The sequence below is a fragment of the Sceloporus occidentalis genome, unplaced genomic scaffold (genome assembly GCF_023333645.1).
Source record: "Sceloporus occidentalis isolate IW3139 unplaced genomic scaffold, rSceOcc1.0.p SCAF_8, whole genome shotgun sequence".
Taxonomy (NCBI): domain Eukaryota; kingdom Metazoa; phylum Chordata; class Lepidosauria; order Squamata; family Phrynosomatidae; genus Sceloporus; species Sceloporus occidentalis.
Window position 1 is genome coordinate 41652350 of NW_028316988.1, and position 19970 is coordinate 41672319.

Below are 19970 nucleotides of genomic sequence, written 5' to 3' on the forward strand. Positions count from 1 at the left end.
TTGCTAAGTGGATTTCTTTTAATCCGTGGAAACTCGATAAACATAATTACAACTAATCTACTCGTTTTAACAAACACAAAACATCCGATGGAAAATTTGCTCAAGTGCTTTGAAATTCACAGAGTACTGAGTTGAATTGCTGGACGCCTTTAGCTTATGAGGAATGATGGACCAACTACGCACATGCGAATGCTTGGAAGTCAACATGATGCCCACCATGTGCCTTGCTCCCCAAATCAACAGACAGGAAATAACCCCAAGAATTAGATTCCAAATGCCACAATGCAGAATCACCTTCACCTTCTCTAGTCTCCATCACATCTTTTAATCCGTTCCTCTGGCCACTCTTCATCCACTGACCAGAAGTATTTGTGTAATTAATGATCTGATTCCTTGGAATTATGGACAGACCACAATGAATTTAGCTTGAGACCTTTACTTCTTTGTTTGGTCCACAACAACGCCAACGCAATAACAACGAAGCTTTGATAAGAGCAATATCTGGTCCACTGGATGTTATTTGACTGTAGTTCCCACCAACCCTCATCATTAGTTATGCTGATGTGGAGCAATGGGATCTGCAGTCCTCAGCAGTAATGTAAACATTTGCCAAGGTCATCCTCACACACAACAATGAATGATCTCAGGGCTGCCGAAGAAAACAAATGATTTCTGGGTTTCGTTCTCCTCAGTGTCACACATCCCAAAATGTGGAATTATTCCATGCAGAATTAAACATGTGTGTGTGTTTTTCTGAGAAAAACACCGTTTCCGATGGAGAAAACAGGTTTTTCTGTGCACAAAATGTGAGTTTTCTGCAGAAAAAAACATTTGTACTTCTGTGCAGAATCACTTCCCATTAATATCCTCAAATATGAAGACTCATTCATGGACAATATTCATAGGAGTGTTGGATACTCTATTGGGTACTGACATTTCTTAATGCTTGACCATTTCATTACACTTCGGACTGGTGAATCCTAAGGAGGCTCAACTACATGGGAGTCAGGATGGTCCAATTTTGTCAGATCATTGAGGGGGGACCCACAGCCTGGTTTTGGGGGGCTCCAATATCCCTTTCCCCCCATTTTAGGGTCCATGGAATCACAGAAATATAGGGCTGGAGGAGGCTCCAAGGGCCATTTACTCCAACCTTCTGCCATGCAAGAAAACACAACTAAATCATTCCTGGGAGATCCACAACAAGCAAGTAGAAACACTGAGAGACCATAGCCACTTGGGTATGCAGTGCATCTTTTTCTTTCCTTCGGCAACCACAATGAATCTGTGAGCACCGATACAACGCACACATAGGACTGACAGGGAGCAAATTCTGGAGGTCTCCTGGGACAGGATGCTGCAAAAAGCCAACTTTGTGCCTATGAAGGAAGCAGGTGGCATAGGGCTGCCCTCCAAAGATGGGCAGCCCTTTTGGCAAAGCACTGCCTGGGAAGGACTACTAGAATGCAACATCTGGACAACGTCTGCTTTGGTCCCTGAAACCGTGGTTTCACCTGGACCATGTTCTTCAAAGCAACTGAATTTGTAAACAGAATGCTGTTGGTGGGTGGGATGGAGATTTTCAGAGCATTTGTAAGCTAAGGATGACACAGGTCCCTTCAATCACAAATGCCGCCAACATCCTTGACATTTCATTACATTTTTGGCCCTCTGAGATGTTCCATTCCTTTCTTTTCCTAACAGAAAGTTGGATTCTGGGTCAGTTCCTGCTGGGGGAAAAAAGGCTTCTCCCAGGTCTAAAACAGTGGCACGGAATACATATCAAAATTGCCAAGGGGACATTTGGGGGCATTTACAAATTGGACCGTGGTCCCAAAAACAGCCCTATGTGGCTTACAGGTGGTTATCCTTGTCCACAAGGACTCATGTTGGACCCAGGAGAAGGAGCATCTGCAACGAAACATCTCAACACTCCTGTGCCATTTCCCTCATGGTCCAGAGACTTCTAGGCGTGTTTGTAAGAGAGCCTAGGCTTTCAACACAGTCTCTCTTTTGCATCAGCTGCAGGACTGTTAGCAAGATAATAACAGTTATTTTTACAAAATGGCACTGGACAGTCATCTTGCCTCATTCCACTTCAAACTGGAAGCTGTTCCTCATGTGGAAAGCAGCCTAAGGAAGGGTGGAATGGAGGCCAACATAAGTCACAAAGCTATATCCATTACCGACAGCTGCTTTGGAGGTTACCAAAAATGCCACCAGACGGAATGTGCAAGGGGCTCCTTCAACGTACTGACGCCGTTCCCGATGGAAGGTAAGAGTCGCAGCTTTAAAGGATTTCACATTCATATGAAGAGTAGAGCAAGGTATCTACAGTCCCACCCTTGCCCCTGAATATCTGCATTTCGTACAAAGCCAAAGAGAGAAACTTGGATGGAAAGCACATTGATCTATCTTGGCAGGATAGTTTTCAGCATTTTATCAACGGGAGACTTGCTGCTGCAAGTCTGGACAGACACACAACACACAACACACAAAGCCCTGGTCTGTAAAAGAAATTAAAATAGAAAAAGGGTGGGTAGGCAGAGACCGTAAAACAACTCAACACAGCCAGTGCATTAACATCAGGATATAGTCCCAAAGCAGACCCTTCTGGAATAGGATCACCCAGTACATAAAATCCTAGGAGATCATTGTCAAGAAGAGGATTGTGGAAGAGGCCGGTTTTAATGGTCAATGGTCAAGCTGCACCATGCAAACATCAGCCTCTGCGCAGCGCTTCATGGAAAAGCCAAGCCATGCTCTTTGGACACAAGAAACGGAGAAACGGTGGAACCAATGAGTGCTGCCAAGGGCGCCTTTGCTCAACTCCAAGACGGAAATATCCTTCCCTGAGAATATTCCTGTCTCTTGCAGCAACAGAAGCTGTTCACAACAGTAGTCTCCAAGGACACAATCCTGCAGAATAGCTGGTCTTAAAACAGCTGGAGATCTGGGAGGCAGGACAATCCGCGCGGGGAACCGGGACCAATTTTCCAGGATCCGACAAGGAAAAGCCTGGGAAAGAAGACATGGAATATCTCATAGCTCAGAAGGATGGACTCCTGAAATAATTTCTGACCCAGTCTGGTAGGATCTGTGCCCCATTTCAGAAGAAGATTAAAGGTAAACCCCAGGTTGGGATCCTTCCACTCTCATCTCTCCCTGCGCACCCAAAATACCACCAGAAATCACATTCTCTTGGAAGAACTGCTGGCTTTTTGTGACACTTAAGCATACCTTTTGGCTCTCAGCCTTCATCGCTTGGGAGCCTGCCTTGAGGTGACGAAGAGCTGGAAAAGAAAGGAAGAAGACAAACAATAATACTTTTTAAAAGATGCAGAAAGGTTTGCAAGGCAACCCTGCCCTTGAATTCTGCCAGGCAGGAGCAGAAAAGGTTTGCAACACAAGAACGCCTAACTTGGGATGGAAGGAGTGTGCACTCTTATCTCCTGGCCAAAGGAAATGGGTTTCATGGCACTTGAGAAACCGAGTCATGAAGAGTAATAAAGTGGTGAGAATTTGGTGCAGTATTTACACATCCCAAAGTGTTTTTGGAAATTGTTCCACTTTGACTGCCATGGTCCCATCCTATGAAATCCTGAGGTTTGTCGTCTAGGAAGGAGCATTTACAGTTCTCAGAAAAAGAGCTCTCATGCTTTGCAGAATTACAGATCCCAGGTTCTGACAGAATGCAGTTGTGTCAGTTCGAGAAATCTCCACTCTTCAAGAAATCCGGCCATGATAGGGTTACTTTGTTGGAGGTAATTTGGCCACTTCCAGTAACTTTACATTTTAGCCATTTTTACAAATTTCATAGGTTTCATGGCTTAAGGTTAAGAAATGCATTTTTTTCTTGTTGGAGGATTAATGCATCAGCGTTTTCCTTAACATTGCTGCATTCTGGTTTCTGCTTTGAGAAAGAGGAATTTCTCCAGACTTTCCATTCTGACCACTTTTATGTCTTGCGGTGTCAATTTTACCTCTGAATGGTCCCAGCCAAGCCTTACCTGCCTCTTCTGAAAGAAGCCGTTTCGAAGAATTTTGTTCTAGAAGCAACTCTGAAAAAGAATAACCAACACAAAGCATTCACTTTCCATGCAATGATTTCATTTTTGTGAGGCATAGACTACCCTATGCACATATTTTTGACCACACTTCTGGATGCTTTCTTTGTCCATCTGGCTTAACACATACCATCATTTCTGGCTCATTTGGCAGATGATACCTGTGCTATAGAGCAGTAGTCCCCAACCTTTGGTCCTCCGTTGTTTTTGGACTTCAGCTTCCATAATTCCTGACTCTTGGCCAAGCTGGCTGGGGCTTCTGGGAGTTGAAGTCCAAAACAAATGGAGGACCAATGGTTGGAAACCACTGTTACAGAGAATGCTGTTGAAAGGCCAGCTTTTTGGTCCTCCAGATGTTCTGGACTTCAGTTCCTGTAATGCTTGACTGTTGGTCAAGTTGGTTAAAATGTCTGGGATCTGAAGTCCAGAACAAATGGAGGACCAAAGGTGGGAAACCACTGCTACAGAGCCTGATGTTGAAAGCCCAACTTTTGGTCCTCCAGATGTTCTGGACTTCAGCTCCCATAATGCATGACTGTTGGTCAAGGTGACTAGGATGCCTGGGATCTGAGGTCCAAAACAAATGGAGGACCCAAAGTTGGGAACCGGTGCTAGAGACCATGCTGTTGAAAGGCCCAACTTTTGGTCCTACAGATGTTCTGGACATCATCTCCTATAATGCCCAACTGTTGGTCAAGTTGGGTAGGATGTCTGGGATCTGAAGTCGAAAACAAATGAAGGAGCAAAGGTTGGGATCCCTTGCTACAGAGCATGATGTTGAAAGGCAATCCCTTGGATGCAAGGGAAGGAAATGTTGGTGGAGAAATGAGGCAGACAGTCCTAGCTGTGTTACTTGACCTCTCTCTTGAGGACCGGCTCATGGGAAGACGAATAAGCTCTTGAAATACATGTAACCGCTTGTGGCCAAGCGCCAGCGGCGTCTTCTGTGAAGAGGAAATCCCTGGCAGAAAAAGCCACTGAGCATCTCTTTGTCTGATCTTCCGCCTTTCCTTGAAAGAGCTTATATTTATTCATCCAAACGTTTCTATCCTGCCCCACATCTAAAGCTATTAAGGGCTGCATGCAGGTAACATCAGGGCTAATAATTTAAAGCATGAAAGACTAAAACAATCTTAAACCAATTAACAAGTTAAAACAGGTCCGGAACAGTCAAAAGGTTCAAAAACCCTGAGCAGAGCAGCTAAAATAAATCAGGGAGGCCCAAAGGGCTTAATAAACAAACAGGGCTTTTTTTTTTTACTTGGCACCTAAATTTCTAAACAGGCGACTGGCGTTTTAAGTCCCTGCGAGGCTAAGAATTTGGGGACTGAAGGGAAATGCAGTTTCTAGTCTCCCTGCGGTTGTTGCTCATCCTATCCAATTGCAGTCTGTTTCAACTTATTACTCCACTTTGCTACTCACACAGAGGAAGAAGCCTCTCCAGTTCCACCAATGAGCAAATCGGGCTTTGGCTCTGGTTTTTGGGGCGTGGGGACTTTGCACGGAGGGTCTGGGGGTCTCACTGGAGGACGCATTATCACTGGCTTCTCTCCAGGCGATCGTGCTTTGACGAAGCCTTCGTATTCGCCTGTGTTTGCAAAGTGACAAACAACCATTCATCGTAAAAGATAACAACAATACACAGAATGACAACCTGGTCCCCTTCATAGGGAGTTGCAACCCCAATTAGCAGAACCTCCTTCTCGACTGGGATGGTCAAATGTCAAGGGTTTGGGAGCAGCACCGGCCACAACAAAGTCAAGGGTTTTTTGAACTGCAACTCCCAGAATGAAGTTTCCATACTGTTGGACGCTGCCTTGAGTCCCAAAGGCAGGATATAAATAAATGCCATAAAAACAGCAACACCACAATTGACACCTTTGGGACCAAGGTGAGTTTGGCTCTTGCAAATTAATTCTATCTTCATGCTAAATATTTTGCAAGACCCACAAGCAGAAGCATGCAAGGGGAAGGCTCACCTTCTTTGGCGCTCATCCCAGGCCTTGGGGCTGGCCTCTTCACATGGAGATTGGAGGCCTTCAGGCAGCCAGACACAGGCACAACCCCATTGGCGGCTTTGTTGGCGAACTTTGCCCCGCCGTCTTGGAGCCTGGACACCAGTTTCCCCACATCTACCTCTGAGCACGGTTCTGGCTTGCTTTCGAAGCTGGGCTTTGCAGAGTCAGGTTCTCCAATCCGGTGTGAAGGCAGTCGGCTCCGTTGGAGCGGCTTTGGAGCTTCGCCGTAGTTGGGCATGACCATGCCATTGGGAGTGAGGCCTTGGCCAAACTCTGCCAAAGAGAACCCAAACAGTAAGCAACAATGGACAAAAAGCCCCAAGACACACTTGGACAAATACAATGAGCCTTTGGTAACTGCCGGGGCTTGGTTCCAGAAGCCCCCATGGATATCAAACTCTGTTGTTGCTCAAGTCCTAATGTATATCTAATATACAATATATTATTGTATAAAAATACAATGACGTAGTAAAAGGGTGTCCCTTATATACAATGGTAAAAGTAGGTTTACTGTTTGAAATGTGTGTGTGTGTGTGTGTGTGTGTGTGTGTGTGTGTGTGTGTATAGTATATATATATATTCATGCTGTGAATGGTTGATTCCATGGATAAGGAATCCATGGATATGGAGGGCTCACTTTGCCTAGTTTCAGAGAACAGATAACAGATAATAGAGAGAGATAGAGAGATAAGGCGATAGATATTGCTATCTATGCATGCCAATCTATGGGGCTCTTCCAAAGTTTAAGAGGATAGGTCCTTGCTGTGGGGGTCCTTGGGGGGCACTGGTCCTGGTCCTGGTCCAGTTGCCCAACCCTACTGTAGTAGATGGGACCAAAGTACCACAACATTTCAGTTTAAACTTCTTCATTGCCAGTAACTTAGCCCTAGGAACAATAGTTCAACCTTGCAAAACGGGGAGAAACAACATACAAAAAATGAGAAAACTACCAAATGATTGTGTTTTGGGGAAGAGTGACACCCCAAGAGCCAGATGGGAGCACCACAATGGCCACATATGGCCAAGGACAGCAATTCCTGGTTTATATATACATCTTTTTGTGAAAAACAAACCCATGTTTTTGGCCCTGTGAAGCCGCAGCTGCCCTGCTCCTCTCTCAAGCCATGAACTTCCCCTCGGAGACAAATGTTGGTCACTGGAGGCCGGTGAGGCACCAGAGAGAGGAGCTCCACTAACCTCCGCTTTCTTCCACAGACCCTCCGAAGAAGACCGGTCTTGCCCTCAGGGGCCGCTTGGAGATGGTGATGGGTTTGTGGCGCCGGGTGGCCACCCGCGGAGGAGGCACCGGGGGTGCGGCGTTGTCTTCAGGGGGGCCAGAATATATCTGGGGGAAGAAATAAGAAGAACATGACTCCACAGAGTCTCTTCTGCATTGACCTCCTGCACCATCCATCAAGCCTTCCACACCAAGGTTTCCCTGATGATGGCGAAAAGACTGACTTCTGGATTATATGCAGGTTTAGTTCACCAAAGGAGATTTTATTACGATTAGAGAGTACAAAAAGGAGACCAGTGTTCAAATCTCTGCTCAGCCATGAAAAGCCACTATCTTGGCAAGTCATACACTCAAAGGGCAAATCTTGCCAAGAAAACCCTATAGCTCACAAAAGAGTTGAAGGAACACAACAACCAACTAAAGGCAAATGTGGGGATCTAACCCAAGGACGGAAACCATCCGCAGTCAGACTTCAAAACCATCCTGGGGGTCCCACTTGTCTTGACGATCCTATAATTAACGAGGCACAAACTCTTCTTCATTCCTTTCTTCAGTGTAATTTTGAGGCTGGGCCCCTTCCCAGACTTCTCCCTTAAATCTCTTTGCAAACCACTCCCACTTCGTTAGCTAGAAGAAGCTGATACAAATTAAAATGAAATGAGCCTGAATGCAGCACTGTTTTTACTGACTTGCGGATTCACAAGAAAGCAGATGGTTTTCCACACAGTTGACACAGAGAAATGCTGTTTTCTGCTAAATTAGACAAACAAATGCCCGTATTGTTTGGAACCGGGATCAGAACCTGGAGCTTCACGGCTGATACGGTTGTCAGTGCCAATCAAAGCTTCCAATTATCTGTTAATTGCAATTTGAACGATCTATCAACTCAGATGATGTTTCCAGGCAGATTACAAAATGAAGAAAAATGTCTCTCTTTGATAAATGACGACGTTTCAGGAGGCGGGGAGCAGCTTTGGCGGAGACCATTTGATGCAGCTTGCTGTTGTTGCATGCCTTCAAGTTGTTTTCATCTTAACCCAAGGTGAACCTATCATGGGATTTTCTGGGGCTGAGATGGCCATGTGGGTCATAGTCCAGCATGCAAACCCCTACACCACACCGGCTCTTGATGTGGTTTAAAGGGGAGTTATTGTGTTGGTTTTCAAAATTTATATTGCATTAAGGCCAAAACTTGGCATTGTAAGTTTGAGTAGCCTTGCATTTCTTCCTCCTCTTCATCTATCATGAGGAGAAGGAATCAAGACCTTCTTTGTCATGGTTGTCATGAAGCATAGTTTAATGTTTCCTCCAGCTATAAGAAACAGTATTTTTCAGAACCCAAGAGAACAAGCTATCCTGATTTGATCCTGGTTTGGTATGACATCTGAATACAGCCAGATAGACATCCAGAAATGTTTCATCCAGAGTTGAGAAACAGTGTGTTTCATGAACCGCTGTTTTCACAATGGCATGATAACCATTTGGTGTTTGGTAGAGAATGGTGGGTGGGTGGGATTGGATACGTTTATGGCTAAATCTGCATAGCCAGATATAGACCACAGGTATCTTCTGTCAAGACCTGCCAGGGTCCTTTGGAGATCTCAGCAGATGATGCCATTGGTTTGTGCATAACTTCAGAGACATAGCCAGATGCTTCTCCGATTGCCCCGTCTCTCCATCAGCAACAAAATGGCTGCTGGGGCAGCGATACAATGAGTCCAAAGGTCTTTGCTTGTTGCAGAGGAAGAAAACAAATATGAACCTCCACCATAACCAAAAACATACCTATGGAAATGTAGGGTGGGATTACACTTCCATATGTCACTGGAGAGCCAGCGTGGTGTAGTGGTTTGAGCACTGGGCTATGACTCAGGAGACCAGGGTTCGAATCCTCACTCGGCCACGGAAACCCACTGGGTGACCTTGGGCAAGTCATGCACTCTCAGCCACAGAGAATGGCAATGGCAAACCCCCTCTGAAGAAATGTGCCAAGAAAAGTCCATGATAGGGTCACCAGAGGGTTGCCATAGACTTGGAGGCACACAACAATCCCAATTTGACCATCAGTGTGGTGTTGTGGTTTGGGTGTTGGACTAAGACCTTGAAGGCCAAGGTTCGAATCCCAGCTCAGCCATGAAAAACCAATGGTTGACCTTGGACAAGGCACACTCTCTCTTGGCCTCAGGGGAAGGCAATGGCAAACCCCCTCTGAAGAAACGTGCCAAGAAAACTCTATGATAAGGTCACCGTAAGCTGGAAACAACTTGAAGGCACACAAGAACAACAGAAGGCCAGATACATCTCCATTCTTCCTTTCCACTGTATGGAAGATGGTCCAAACCTTCCACCGTTGTAAACTGGGAAGTTTGGGAAGGGAGTAATGGGATCTGGAGAAGGCTGACCCTTTGGCAAGAGGACTGCGCCATCGCTCCCGGTTACTTTTAGTCTTCTGGTCTCTGTTCCCCTGAACTTAGTGCCCATAAATCTTCATTCCTGCCATTTGACAGGTAGGCTTTTTGGAACAGCTTGAGCCATCACAGCTGGGGATCTTCCTCTCCATTTTTATGCTGTAATTTACAACTGGGCTGTTTGTGCCAACAAGAGAGTATGAGAATGGCAGATGAAAAGAGAACTGCCTGTCCTGTTTCCAGCCATGTTTTCAATGCATCAGGCTGATGTGTGTGTGTTAAAACCCAAGCAAGTTGTTCCTTCCTCACCCTAAACCCACTTTTCTTTTATTATTTAAGCGATTTAAAGATTTTAGGGAATGGAAACCAGACAAGATCAGAGAACCGTGCCGTGCCACCATAATACCATCCATATTCTCCACAGATCATGGAGGCCTGCCAGAATATTTAGATGCAGCAACAGACTGGGAGCATCGCTGCCCTTTTACTCCCAGGGGAGCTCATTTTAGAGACTGGCACATGAGCTGTAAAGACGCGGTGGCCCCAGTGGCATCAATTAAGTGAGTGATAAGAGCGTCACTCTTTTTTAAACGGCCATTTATTACCTTCCGAGGCTGCAAAGCAAAGGCATAAGCTGTCAACAGGGATCTCTCTGGGGCTGGGCAGTTTCCACCCCTCTCCCTCCAGCCACATAAAATATCTTCCATGCAACTGAACATGGCCAGGGGCTTGTTCCAGAGGAGCTGGGCATGGAGAGCATTTCAACAATGGCATCTAAATTTCGTAGTTTTGTGATACATTTCGCTTTCTCGGTCAGAGAGCTCCAGTGCCGCAACAAACTACAATTCCCAGGATTCCATAGGATGGAGCCATGGCAGATAAAGAGGTGTCAAACTGGATTATTTCTGTGGTGCAGATGCAGCCTGAGCACTTTTTAATCTCTTTTAAAACAGGCTGAAAAGACATCACCATCTAAGCCTATCCAAAATGCTTGCACGGTCCTGTACTCCCAGTAGGTTTGCACCACGTTATTGGCGCAATAAAAGCCCAATTTTAAATTATTCAGAAGCAGTGTGATATTGTCCCAGTCCTAAGAATGCAGAGCAGGGGGTTGTGTAACACCATCAAAAACCTGTTTCCAGGGGGATCAACTTTTTAATTTAGCGGTAAAGCGCTCAGGTTTAAAGCCGCAGGAAGAATAATCACCCGCCCCGACTGACTCAACAACTTGCCTGTCCTTTGAGTCTTCATAATTCACGGCATAAATAATATATCATGCCAACCCGAATCTCATTTGAAGTGTTTGCTTACGTTGGGAGCCGAAACATTTTCCAGACTGAGACCACACTTACCAGCGCCAAACCTAATAAAACGTTACTAGCTTAACCTTATCGCAGCAGAAATTAAAGACCAGGAAGAAGTGCTGTAGACTCACTTTTAATTAAATGAGCTCATTCTGGAGATGGGAAATAGCTTTTCATCTTCTCTCCCAACCTCCCTCGGCCGACCAGAATCCCTCGAGTCAAGGAGAACGTGGAAATGGGAAGTAATGGGGAAACCCTTGAAGAGAGGACACCACTGTTTTTAAATTACTGGGGGTAGATTTTGATGGACTAATATGAGGAGCGTCTTGAGGCTAAGAGTAGTTGACCAACTGCCTGGAGAGGCAATGGGGTCTCTTTCTTTAGAGGTCTAGATGTCTCCCAAAAGAGGCTGGATACTCCTTACTGGAGATGTTCTAGATAGAGATCCTGCATGGAGCGAAGGGTTGAATTAGATGGTCTATAGACCATCTTCCAACTCTATGTCCCTATGAAAATGGAGCAGACCGCTGAGGCCATTCCTGAAATCTGTGTTTCTTGCATCCCTTGGCCATCTGTGCTTGGCACAGTTGCAAACCCTTGTTTCAGAGGAAAAAGCAGAAAACCAAGCAAGGTCACTTTTGAAAGAGGGCTTTCTCCTCCTTCATCTGCAACAAGGGATTGCAACTATGCCAAGCACAGATGGCCAAGGGATGCAAGAAACACAGATTTCAGGAATGGTCTCAACTGCTGCTCCATTTTCATAGGACCATAGAGTTGGAAAGGATTCTATGGTCCATCTAATTCCACCCTTCGCTCAATGCAGGATCTCTTCTGGAAGACATCTAGACATCTTTGTGTAGTTGTGCTCTTGGGATCCCATCGTTGGCAATTTCATGCAGATGTTTTGTCAGTCCAACTGGAATTGCCTTCCAAATACTTCTCACCCTGGAACATCAGTGTGCAAAATGATCTTGTAGCACCCTTGAGGCTAAGGTGGCCAGAATGCTTTTAAATGAATGAACGGGCTTACCCAATGTTGGGCAAAGATGGGAATGGGTATATGTATATTTCTATCTGAGGCAGTGTGGTGTAGTGGTTTGAGCGTTGGGCTACAACCCTGGAGACCAGAGTTTGATTCCTTGCTTGGCTACAGGAACCCACAGCCCTGAGGACTCAGAAAAGGGTCCCTGTTATCTCAGGGACGGCCCTACCTTGTCGAAGTGCTCAATGAGGATCTCCACCACAATGTTCTGGAACTTGATGTTCATCATGGCCGCCACGGTGTCCTCCTGGGCTCGCATGAGAGTGGGGCCAAATATCACCCCCATGTTCGACGGAGACATCAGGTTCTCCTTGCTGTGTTCACACACACTGCCAAAAGGAAACAGGCATCGGGTTGGAGAGATCGTGGTCCGGAGAAACCAACCATGCAAGACACAAAGAAAGACTGAGGTCAGGGCCGTGAATCTGAATGTGGGACAGGGCTCCTGGCATCTATTATAAGTTGAGTCTCTCTTATCCAAAATGCTTGGGAGCCGAACTGTTTGGATTTCAGATTCATTTATTTATTTCTGATTATGAAATAGCTGCGATCTTGGAGATGGGACCCAAGTCTAAAGCCAAAACTCATTTATGTTTCATATGCACCTTATAGACATAACCTGAAGGTAATTTTATACAGCATTTTTAATAATCTTGTGCATGAAACAAAATTTGCACACAGCAAACCATCAGAAAGCAAAGGTGTCACTATCTCAGCCACCCACGAAAACACTGAGGAGGGGGTCACCGCATATTTGCTTGATGGAGAAACGTGTGTGTTTCAAAAGCTTGCATAGAGAATCCTGTGCCCCTTCCCAACGAATATAATATCATATGCTTGGTGAAGAAACATGTGTTTCAAAACCTTGCACAGCAAATTATGTGGCTTTTCGGCTGGTCTAATAAAAGCATGGCCACAATACCTTCATTTTTGCCTGGCTCCTGTTGGTCACATCCACTACTCAAGCCACAATTGCTACACAATGCATACACATCTCAGCCACTCAGTCCCTGCTTTGGGTTTAGTTTATGGCATCCGTCTTCCATAGCATCCCATTTAACTTACTGGACAAGGTGCCTGATGAGAAGCTCCAGCATTTCCCGGTTCTTCTCTGGGAGTTTATAAACCAAGGAATGGATGGCTCCCAGCCTATAATCCAAGTTTTCAGACTCTGGAGAAAGGGGGAAAAGGATCCAAGAAGAAAGGCATTTAGGAGCGCGGTCAAGAAAGGAAAGGATTTTGTTAATAATGCTTAAGTGGGTTCATTTTAATGAATGCTGCCTTAAATATCCTGAAAATCCCACCTGATGTTGGGAGCTAAGCAGGGTCAGCCCTGGTCAGTCCTTGGATGGGAGACCACCAAAGAAGACCAGATGCTGTAGGCTCTATTACAGAGGAAGGAACTAGAAAAACCAACTGTAAGTATTCCTTGCCTATGTAAAACCTATGAAATTCATTGGGTTGCCATAAGTCCACAGGCGCAAATGCACACGCACAATAATATTAAATACAGAATTATTTTAAACTGATTATAGCTAATTTTGGTCTATTTTACATACAAATGCCATTATTTCCCTCTGAAGGAAACAACTGCTTTCCTCTTTGCCAGGAGCCAAGTTCTCTGGTTGCACATCGACAACTCCATCATTCATTTTTATGTGTTTTTAACTCATTTAAAAACCCAAGCCAAAAGGGCCTTTAATAATGTGCCGCATTAAAGGGCCTTTGATGATGTGCTCTATAGTTTATATTTGCCATTGCTCTTTTTTATTGGCCATGCTTTCAAAGGACTTTTAATCCTATCACATTACCATGACCCACTTAAAACTATATAAAATCCGACAAGGATGTGTCTGAACGATGCTGCAAAGGCTGTGGCGAAACAAGAGGCTATCAATATATAGGGAGCTAACCTGCCTCCCAAAATTGCAGTTTTGGGGGAGAAAATATTAAACTAGATAAGTCAAATGTTAGTGTTCTCTTATACAAATGTCAATTAAAAATAAATACCCAGCAGAACCGCCCCCAGTTCTGATCCCAAAATGATGGATCCATTCATCTTTCACAAATGGATCCATTCCTATTCATCCTTTATCAAAGGATCTCAGGGCAGCATGCAAAATACTTTTAAAAACCAAACACTTCCAGATCAAGAGTCCTTTGGAAAAAGGACAAAAACTAAGCGACAGTTAAGACTTACTGGCGGCCGAGACCAATTCTTTGTGAAGCTTGTATGTCATGACAGGTTCAGAGAGGTTCCTGCAAAGGAAGGAGACAAGGAAACAGTGACCCGATGGCCATGTTTAAGCATTTGGAAGGATGTCATGCTCCGATGGATGCAAACTACAGGGAAAGAGAGTCCATCTCAACATGAGGAAAAGCTTCCTGATGGTCAGAGATTATGGACAATGGAAGCCGCTGATGCCTCAGAGGATGGTGGAGTGTTCTTCTTTGGAGGTTGGATGGGCTTCTGTCAAAGGGAGTGCTTTTATTGGGCAGAACAGGGCTTCTGGATGGTCCCTTGGGGTCCCTTCCAACCCTATGTTTCTATGAAGGACAGCTGGGTGACGATTCTCCATCCATTTAAGAGAGAGAAGGGGGATTTAGTTCTCTTGTTGTTGTTGGGATCTTGTTGGTGAGTTACCATTGTGTACATCCAACTTAAGCAACCGTAATCCACTTTGGTGGCTGTTGCAGAAGTTGGCATTCTCTATTGGCTTTGCATAATGGCCTCTTCCCAAAATCTATATATTTGCTGCAGCTCTTTCCTGGTGAGTCATGATCCAAGGGAGCAGCGGAGATGTAATGACATCATCCTCAGCAATGGCATCATCTGCAACAATGACATCATCCTCAGCAGTGACATCATCCTTGGGGACCTCGGGAGGACCCCTGGGGTGTCCAGGCGCATGCCTGTTGGTGTGCGTTCAGCTATAGGAATACAGAGAGATACCTCTCCACCATCCCCTTATTCAGTATTGGCCAAGTAATGGCCACATTGAGGGACTGCAGCAGACAAAAGGCGGAAGGAAGATACAGTGTAATTTCATAGGTTTAGTATTAAAACATTTCTACCTCACCCTTTATGGCAGCGCAAGCCTAAGAGATTAATGTATTAATTTGCCCTCCCAATAAAATCAGTTCAACTTAGCTTTAGCTGCTTTCATGCAATTAAAAATGACAATCAACTGACTTCACCTGAGGTAGAACTTCAAGGAGCTAGTAATTGTCTTGATGTCCCAGTCGCTGTTTTGGAAATCCACATCTCCAGGGCATTTGGGATCTTGAGAAGGAAGAGACACCGAGGAGAGAAAAGGGGCACATTGTTATTCTTTGAAATAATTGACAGTTTAAAGTATTATAGGACCTATTAGCCCAAAGCAACTCAAGCAGAATAGAGTTCTTTAAGGCTTCCACCAACCTAGATTCTACAACATACAAGGAACACAAACTATGCTACATGTTAATCAGGGCTGGTTTGGTCCAGGGAGTGGAGAAACCAGGACTGGTTGACTATGGAAGGAGAGGAATTAATCCAGTTTGACACCACATTAACATTCATGGCTTAGTACTGTGGAATCCTGGGAGCTGTAGTTTGTTGTGGCACCAGAGCTCTCTGACAGAGAAGGTGAAATTGTTGTGTGCATTATACTTTGCTTAAACATTTGGAATTAATCTCTGAAGAGAAACAATTGTCCATGCATTATACTTTGCTTAAACTTTTGGATCTGATCTCTGCAGAGAAACGAGAAAACTCTTGTGACTAAAAGCCCTGCAAGACTCAACCTTCCAAGAACACCTCCATCTTAGAGCAACCTCTTTCCATGATGTTCCCGTTTCCTCTTCCTATTTTTATCTCATGATCCCCAACTACCCCCTGAAGGATTCCTCTTTTTCTTTGCTTGGTCGCTCCTGAAAGCAGGCCAAGGGAGAAAAGGACACACACACACACACACACACAACCCATGTTCTTCGTCAATCCCCAGGCAACCGCAACATTTTTGTGGTGACACAAGACTTAAGGGATAGGAGAGATCTGAGTGGCACCATCCAGTTTCCACTGGAGGAAAGCGGATGGATTTGGAAGATGGAAAGCTCAAGCATCCAAGCAGATCATCGCTGGAACAAAACCAAGGAGAAGGTTTTCAGAACTGCCTCCAGGATTTCTTACATATTAACTCCTGTTTTGCAAAAGCTTCAAAGGACACGAGTCTGTTTCCGGGTGCAATGGACTCTTCGTATCTGTTAGGCTTTGGACACCATGGACACCAAAATCCATGGATGTTCAAGTCCCCTTAAATACAACGGATAGCAAAATGGCAAAACCAAGGTTTGCTTTTGGGAATGTGTGTGTGTATTACAGCCATATGATACTTCTTTAACTTCCATGGCTGCATCGTATGGAATCCAAGACTTTATGGCACATAGTCTCCAGTGTTTCCATGACGGACGGAGAAAGCAGAAGCCTCCATTTGACCCCTCAGCAATGAAGACCCAGCTGTCTAGATATCGCACCCTTCGGTGGGTTTTACATCTGAATTCCCATGCAAACCTTTCCTCCGAGGACAATTCATTATTCTCCAACTTGAAAAGGAAGCAACTCTGGGCTGAGATACCCTTCATCTATGGCTATGCTAATGGCCAATGCCTACTCTTTTCTCCCTTCCGGAGGCGAAACGTTGCCAACTTCCTCCGTTTCACACACTCACCTTTTCAATTTCGATGGCTTTTGCTGGCTTCCCAGCGGTCTAGAGCCTGACATCATCCTACTAATTTCATTGCTCCCTTAGGCCTCCGAAACCTGACTCTGAAACCGTCTGTAACCATCATTTCCCCCTCAAAGCTCTCAGCAAAAGTCCTGAAGGATCAGCTGCCGTTTTCCAATTTTATGCACTTGTCAAACCGGCGTCCCCTTCTTCCAGCGCTCTAAACCCCACCAACATTTCCCTCTTTCCACTCCTTTCAGCCTTTATGCTCACATTTCCGCACCTGGTTCCCAAGACTGTAAAATTTAATCCTACCCCTCTGGGCATATTGAGACTGAAAACTTAGACATGCGCGCTCCAATGTTATCTCTCCTTTTCTTCCTCGCTAATTATATTAGCCAGCCACAACCTAATTTGCGCAGACTATCAATGGGGACCTCGGCCAAACGGAAAGGGATTCTCAGTTGCTTGAACTGGCTTTGCGAGACAGAGGTGGAAATGTGAAGTCGAAGGCTTTCACGGCTGGCATCCATGGTTTTTTGTGGGGTTTAGGGCTATGTGGCCAAGTTCTAGAAGAGTTTATTCTTGACGTTAATGAAACTAATGAACGGATTAATGAAGCTAATGAAAACCAGCCAGGGTCAGGGGTTTCCCAGCAGACAATGGACCACTAATTAAATAGACGTAATCCCTTTTTGCATATCCTCCCACCTGGAGGCCTTGCCATTCAACAACAGAACAAGACACAGATTGACATGGAAATCACTCCTCCCAACCTAGAGTCACACAGCACATCTATATCTATATCTATCAAAAGATAGATAGATAGATAGATAGATGATAGATAGATAGATAGATAGAGGTATAGATAGTATATATACCCCACTCTCTTCCATGCCAGCATTCTCTGAAGATGCCAGCCACAGATGCTGGCAAAACGTCAGGAATAAACTCTTCTGGAACATATCCACTTAGCCCGAAAAGCCCACAAAAAAATAGGACCACTTTGGACATATCTGGAGTCTCTGGGTCTTATATTTTAAAAGACCCCATCTACACATTGCTTGACCTCCAGCGACTGGCAGCCAGTGGATTCCATGTTAACTGGCCTCCCCAAATGAACTCAGCATCTTGCATAGCTCCTTTAAATGTCAGATTAACACCTGGTCTGGACTGCTTGCCCTACTGACCTGGGGGGCATCGTTCTCCTGCCCTGACTTGTCCCCCCAGTTGCAGCATAAATGTCTTGGGAACAGGCATCTGAGCACATTTGGGAGCACTTCAAGGCGACCAGAAAAGGGGAGTAGTATATAACCAGTTATATACTGCTAAGGAGGGCCTTGAAATATAGACATGGAATCCAGGAAGGAATGGAAGGCTGCTGTGCCCAATGCATTTTGCCTTCCTTTCCAGGATATTCCACAGAACCGAGAAGCAAATGACAAGGAATTAGTTTTCCTTACCAAAGAAGGCATTCAACAGCTTCTGGACCTGGATGTTGCTACCAACAGTTCGATACATGCCTTCGGTTGCGATCCCTGAATGGTAAAGGAAGCAAATGAAGAAAAAATGATTATTCCTAGCAAACCAAAAAGCCTTGTGTTGCGTGGTCAGGAAGTTCCACAGTGCCATCTGGTGCCATCCTTTCAAAACAGAAGGGGAAATATACTTCTCAAATGATACCAACCATGGGAGCTCAATGAGAGTAAAGTGTGTGATAAAAGGGAATCTAAGTCCAGAGACTACAGTATGATTTAAACCACTGATGAGAAGGCCACAGGTGTCCAGTACAACCCATAAATAATTTGGCTCTGGAACTGGCACAGTTTCGGTTTCTTGAAACCAATTCATGTCTATATTAAGTGCAAACCCCAAGAGGACTTTACTTGCATGCAAAGATTTATTGGTTACACCTGTGCAATGAAACTCCACATCTGCACAACAGCTGCACAACCAGAGAACAGCAACCCCTGACACCAAAATCAGTAGCAGAGACTTTGCTTCGTCCACCCCTTCATCCCTTTATGTGTTCCTTGGCTGGTGGCAAGGTTTAAGATGGACAGCAAGCAACTGCCCCATAGAGTGGTCATACCCCCTCTGGACATTGACCCAATGCGGTCCACTCTCCTTGCACACCTCTAATGACACCTCTGCTATCAGACCCCATTCATGAACATTTAAATAACCCCCCTTCAGTTTCCAGCAAATGCCGTGAGAAAGGACTTACCTTTTGTCTCCACTGCGTTAATGCATTTCCTGACGAATCTGAAGCCAATTTCATTCAGCTCCACTGTTGGGAGGCAGAAATGGAAAGGAAAAATTAACCACATGCAGCTCCAAGGACAAGGAAAGATCAGAAGAGGAATGGTTAAGGGGGTTTTCCACCTCCTTGCACACTGAACCTACAACAGTTGCCTAGTGAATTTTGGCATAACTATAAAGGTAGATGTCACATCCATCTTCTGCTAAGTCCCTCCAGTGAGGATAATATGAAATTGGGGGATGCGGAAGAGATGGCACCCCAATCTCAGATGTGGCACTGCAGTGGCAGCATGCTCTTCCTTTGGGGAGGCTGACTGGCCCCAACCTTGCTTTCTTTCTAGCGCCAGGTCAAAACATGGCTTTGTATTAAACTCTTTGGGGACTAAGGTAGTTTGTGTCACCACTCCATCTTCTCTTCTCCAAGTAAACATAACCAGCTCCCTAAGTCATTCTTCGTAATGCCTGGTCTCCAGAACTTTGGCCATCTTGGTCACCCTTTTGTGGATGTGTTTGGACCGAAAGCTACCAATGAATATTGTGGAGTGCCTTGGGGCCCATATTGGAAGACAGCTGGGATAGTAAATACATAAATACACAGGTGGGGAATGTGCGTGTGCAATGAATGATGTTCCTGCTGACTAACTGAAAGGAAAGGAAAATTGTGAACCGTTGCAATATCTGCTATGGCCAAGAGAGAGCAGGAGCGGACCACTCTTTATCACAACACGCAAGAGGGATAAATTACAACAGACAGAAAATGTGACTTACTTTCTTCTTGCTTTGTGATGGGACTGTGGTAGATCTAGAGAAAAAATAGAAAGGGCAGAACAAATGGTCAGTTATAAAAATACGACAGGTGGAAAAGACTTTTTTAAAGACCCAAATATCTATCACAGGAGAACATAAACTCGCCAAAGCTTCTCACA

The 19970-nt window shown here is 45.0% G+C and overlaps 1 protein-coding gene across 1 annotated transcript in view; it reads right to left on the bottom strand.

Annotated features, from left to right (window-relative positions):
• Window positions 1-19970, bottom strand: part of OPHN1 (oligophrenin 1) — a 52357-nt gene continuing 32387 nt past the window's right edge. The window contains exons 12-24 of the mRNA XM_089536385.1: window positions 19813-19846; window positions 19010-19072; window positions 18246-18320; window positions 15275-15359; window positions 14277-14335; window positions 13142-13247; window positions 12246-12405; window positions 7283-7430; window positions 6047-6358; window positions 5490-5655; window positions 4011-4061; window positions 3241-3293; window positions 1-3018 (exon numbers count right to left, since the gene is read on the bottom strand). Of these exons, the coding sequence (XP_089392511.1) occupies window positions 3251-3293; window positions 4011-4061; window positions 5490-5655; window positions 6047-6358; window positions 7283-7430; window positions 12246-12405; window positions 13142-13247; window positions 14277-14335; window positions 15275-15359; window positions 18246-18320; window positions 19010-19072; window positions 19813-19846 (1302 nt within the window). The 3' untranslated portion in view covers window positions 1-3018; window positions 3241-3250. The remainder of the gene's footprint in view (window positions 3019-3240; window positions 3294-4010; window positions 4062-5489; window positions 5656-6046; window positions 6359-7282; window positions 7431-12245; window positions 12406-13141; window positions 13248-14276; window positions 14336-15274; window positions 15360-18245; window positions 18321-19009; window positions 19073-19812; window positions 19847-19970) is intronic.